At 47.7% G+C, this 5343-nt stretch overlaps 1 protein-coding gene across 1 annotated transcript in view; it reads left to right on the top strand.

Moving 5' to 3' along the window:
* The window catches only part of SFXN5 (sideroflexin 5), a gene marked incomplete at its 5' end in the record, with an annotated part of 156979 nt that overhangs the window by 66390 nt on the left and 85246 nt on the right, over positions 1-5343 (top strand). Inside the window, one exon of the mRNA XM_018561207.1 lies at positions 1831-1921. Coding sequence (XP_018416709.1) covers positions 1831-1921 — 91 coding nt within the window. The remainder of the gene's footprint in view (positions 1-1830; positions 1922-5343) is intronic.

The following is a 5343-nucleotide window of genomic DNA, read 5'->3' on the forward strand; positions in this document are numbered from 1 at the left end:
AGCTCCTCTGTACAGAGGGTGATGTGAATGGCTCGGTGATCTCTGTACAGCACTGTGGTATATGTCGGAGCTATAGCAATGTATAATAATAGTGTGTGACTGTGGTGGGGACATTAGAGTGTAAGCTCCTCTGTACAGAGGGTGATGTGAATGGCTCAGTGATCTCTGTACAGCACTGTGGTATATGTCGGAGCTATAGCAATGTATAATAATAGTGTGTGACTGTGGTGGGGACATTAGAGTGTAAGCTCCTCTGGTGCAGAGGAAAAACAAATCCGAATGTATTTCGGTAATGATCCGCTGCGCCTCGTGGCGCCGGCGCGGCACACAAACGGTTCCAGGCCGCTATTTATGTGTTGCGTGGAGCGGTCTTCCTTCTGGCACAACATCGGCTCAGGTTATTTTTCGCCGTCTCCTACGTGACGAAGCCCCTGCGGGTTTTCTAATCCCAGCTCCTTCTCCCCGATAATTGTCAGCAGATGACGGAGGGAACGTGTCTGACAGCCTGTGAATGTGCTGTGACTGGCCATAATCACTCTGAGCCCGTCTCCGGACCGGGCTGCAAAGGTCCTCCGCTGTGCGCTGACATCACCGCCGCTCATTACCGCCGGACTGCCTTTACCGCACCGCTGGAGCCCTTTCACAGTGTCACTTCTGTCCCCGTTCCTCCCAGAGCCCGCTCCGCTTTCAGCGTCGTGTAGTCACTGCGGGGCGGTGGATGAACTTAAAGGGAATGCAGAGTCTTTTTATGTGTTTTATGGTTTGCAAAATATTTTATTTTGGCTACTATGTCCAGAGTAAAAGTTAGAACCGCTGTCAGGTTTTTATTGCGGCTTCTGTAGAAATGTCTGCTACTTCCTGTGTGGTCACCAAGACAGGAAGTAAGCAAAATCTCTCCAACAGGGGGCACAAACAATAATATAATACATGCTTACCAATATGATGGTCCCGGATCCTGGGACACCATGAACCTCGTCCGTGGTCCACATTTCATCAGACCACTTTCTGGGTGTGTGTGCACCTAAATCACACTCGTCGCTGAGGGCCCATGTCAGGTGACCTGCATTATGTGCCACCTGATCAACGTAGGTCACTGCAAGGGCTTCTGTGTGTCTCATTTACACCACAACACTGCGTAGAAGTGCACCGTGTTAAAATGCAGCAATGCAACTGTAAGGAAGGGTACAAGAAAAGAAAATGCATTTTTCCCTAGTCTCTGACCATCTCCTGTAGTATGCCCCCAGTCTCTGACCATCTCCTGTAGTATGCCCCCAGTCTCTGACCATCTCCTGTAGTATGCCCCCAGTCTCTGACCATCTCCTGTAGTATGCCCCCAGTCTCTGACCATCTCCTGCAGTATGTCTGCAGTCCCTGACCATCTCCTGTATTATGTCCCCAGTCTCTGACCATCTCCTGTAGTATGTCCCCAGTCTCTGACCATCTCCTGTAGTATGTCTGCAGTCTCTGACCATCTCCTGCAGTATGTCTGCAGTCCCTGACCATCTCCTGTATTATGTCCCCAGCCTCTGACTCTCTTCTGTAGTGTGTCCCCCGTCTCTGACCATTTCCTAAAGCATAACCTATATATGGAATATTATTTGGGGGCCCCCAGGGGATGTCGGGGACAACAATGAAGGTTCCCTATACCTGGTATTTGACCAATGGTGCACTGAAGGGAGGTAAAGTGCAGTAACCCACAACAGCCAATCAGCATTCTTTGTTCATGTTTCCTGGCACTCTGATGACAGGGGAATGTGAATATCAGATTGCTGTGTGGGGTCACCGGTCCCCTCCCATAGATCATCATCATTTTTATCTCTTTCATTTCAGGTCGGCCTTAACGCTCTGGTCCAGAGGGCAAACAAATTTACCCCGGCTACCCGGCTCTTCATCCAGCGCTTTGTGCCCTTCCCGGCTGTAGGTGAGTCCCCTGGCTCCGGGTTCTCTGTACATGTTGCTGGTTATTAGAACTGTTATTATTATAGAGTTATAACAAATTCTCATATGTGATGATGAGCTGATTCTGGAGGTCTGACGCACCCGCTCTGAGTCTGGGGGGGGTGTACTGGGAACTCTGAGGCGAAGGGTGGACTGGGGACTCTGAGGCGAAGGGTGGACTGGGGACTCTGAGGCGAAGGGTGGACTGGGGACTCTGAGGCGAAGGGTGGACTGGGGACTCTGAGGCGAAGGGTGGACTGAGGCGAAGCGTGGAGAGACAGCCAGGAGAGAGAGCGAAAAGAGACAGCCAGCAGAGAGAGCGAAAAGAGACAGCCAGCAGAGAGAGCGAAAAGAGACAGCCAGCAGAGCAAGGAGATACAGCGAGGTAAGATAGCCAAGAGAATGAGCATGTAGAGAGAGCGAGGAGAGATAGCTAGGGAAGAGAGGGTGAGGAGAGACAGCCAGGAGACAGACCTAGGAGAGACAGCCAGGAGACAGACCTAGGAGAGACAGCCAGGGGAGTGAGCAAGAAGAGACAGCCGGGATTGAGAGAGCGTGGAGAAACAGACAGTTTTTAAAATGTAAAGTGTTTGTTTTGGTTGGTAGATCTCATTAAGATCTTCATTTGAAAAGTAGATCTTACCACAAACAATTGTGCCCCCTCCCCCATCTTGGTCTACTTGCTGTGCGGTATAACCACGGCAGAGGGCTTCTTTCTGGTTGCACAGAGACGCGGTGAGCTTGGCCTTTCCTCACCACATCGCTCTGCCTCCATTACAGCTTTTCTCCGACATAGACACCCAACGCCAGAAAGCTGCTTGTCACCCATTAGCCTCTGTTTGTGTTGTAACTTGCCTCCTTGTTAGAGGGCTGATGATGAAGACTCACCTCTAATTACCATTTTCTCTCTCCTATCACTTAGGGGATTGTGGTAAACAGATTATTAGATTCACAGAGAGATCTCCTGGGATTGGTTATTACACCAACATTGTTTTCCTAAATGTGAAGCCCTCGGATAATTAATAAATCGACCTTTCACTATGGCACGGGAAAGCACTCACCCCACCACGAGGCACAAAGCTCTTTCACTATGTTGGATCTGGAAGTGGATGGGAGATTTATAGTTTCCTTTTATTTATTTTTATTCTTTTATATATTATTTGGGGATTTTCCGTGTCTTTTTGGCAACCCGGTGCAGTATATGTTGGCACAGTGGTGTCGGTGCTGAAAACAAAGATGAGTTTAAGTATAAACCCCCCATGCCCCCCTCAAGTATCACCGATCTTCCCCCTTTACTCCACCCCGATCTTTGTCACCCCAACGGTAAAAGGCCCATGACTAAAAATATTGTATTCAGGTAACTATGCGGTTAGTACATGTAATGATGGTTTTTCCACATATAGAATTATTTCTTTTTTTGTTTGAAAAATCTTTTTATTCATTTTGCATAGTAAACAATTACATTACATTACAGTAACATTCGGGCACCAACATAGCACCCCATTCATATTTCTTTTTTTAAATATTTCACAGACCTTTGTTTATATTTTTCCCAATACTTACCAGCTGTCCAGCGTAAATGACAGTCTTCAAATACAGTCTTAAAGTCATTAAAGGCTGTCCCCAGGGTGACAACGCTGCTGTGCAATTTCACTGTAGAACAAACAGCATTGTCACCCTCATTACATGAAGTGGAAAAATAAAGGATCTGCTGGAAGAATCAACACGTAATAAAACTATATTATAGGGTTATGGAGGGGGAGGGGCTCAGTATAACCAAGACAGCTGTGCTAATGCTAGTGACAGGCTGTCATTTACTTTAACCCTCTCTTCCCTCTAACCTGAACACTTCACCTACCTCCTAAAATAACACCTACCACAGTCACAGTCAGGTAGTGGGCATTATAGTCATTCTGAATCTCCACTCATCAACTGGTATAAAAATGCAGTCGTCCCTTCTTTTTAATCCCCTTATCCCCCCCCCCCCCCCCTCTAAAAAAAAACCCCCCTTACTCTTTCTTTTACTCTTCTCTTCACCTCCTTTTCATCTCTTAAAATCATCTACCCTTTTCCCTCACTCTCTCTTTGCCCATTTTACTTTACCCCCTCCCTTTTCTCTCCCTTTTCTCTTCATTTCCTTCTTTTATTCTTCACTTTCTTCCCTTTCTCTTTTACTTATCTTTCTTTTCACTCTCTTCACTTTCTGTTTACACCTTTCTCTTCACTTTCTCTTCTTTCATTTCCCTCGTCCACCCTCTTCCCTTTCCCATCACCCCTTCTCTTCACCCTCTTCCCTTTCCCTTCACCCTTTCTCTTCACCCTCTTCCCTTCACCTCCTTCCCTTCACCTCCTTCCCTTCACCTCCTTCCCTTCACCCTCTTCCCTTTCTCTTCACCCTCTTTGCTTTCCCTTCACCTTCTTCCCTTTCCCTTCACCCTCTTCCTTTCACTTCACCCTCTTCCTTTTCCCTTCACCCTCTTCCTTTTCCCTTCACCCTCTTTGCTTTCCCTTCACCCTTTCTCTTCACCCTCTTCCCTTCACCTCCTTCCCTTCACCCTCTTCCCTTTCTCTTCACCCTCTTCTTGTTTCCCTTCACCGTCACCCTTTCCCTTCACCCTCTTCCCTTTCTCTTTACCCTTCTCTTCTCCTTCTTCCCCTTCTCTTCTTCTCCTTCACCCTCTTCCCTTTCCCTTCACCCTCTTCTTGCTTCCCTTGTGCCCTATCATGGGAGGCTGGCCCTCTGTGCCATATCATGGGAGGCTGGCCCTCTGTGCCATATCATGGGAGGCTGGCCCTCTGTGCCCTATCATGGGAGGCTGGCCCTCTGTGCCCTCTCATGGGAGGCTGGCCCTCTGTGCCCTATCATACGAGGCTGGCCCTCTGTGCCCTATCATACGAGGCTGGAAGTCACAGTTACTGTAGGGGGAACCTCTCCATTGCAGAACATATGTACTCCTAGCAGCGTACACGGGCGTACCCCTCACACCTGTGACACCTTGGACAATGGATATCTGGCATTTCCTATTCATTGGTCTGGTCTCCTGCAGTCCCTGCATGCTGAACAGCTGTATTTATGATAAATACATGTTTATGAATCGGAGAAAAACATTCCGTAGAGACTGCGCCATCTGCCCAATCCCTCTATATCCCCTCCCCCCTCCAACGTGGAATCTGGTCCACGCACCGAGAGGCCACCGGCGGACATATGTTACCAATCGCCTAGCAATCAAACCTGTTAACCATTGCACACTCGTGTGTATGAGCCTAGGGGGGGCTTGGATGAGAAAAACACCTTTACGTGAAGGAGATCTAATAGCATGAAATATATGCTTCTGTCAAATAGGTTATATTGTTAATACTTATTTCTCATTATTATTATAATAATTATTATTATTCATCAGTTTT

This window comes from Nanorana parkeri, unplaced genomic scaffold (assembly GCF_000935625.1).
Source record: "Nanorana parkeri isolate BGI_ZX_2015 unplaced genomic scaffold, ASM93562v1 scaffold507, whole genome shotgun sequence".
Lineage (NCBI taxonomy): Eukaryota > Metazoa > Chordata > Amphibia > Anura > Dicroglossidae > Nanorana > Nanorana parkeri.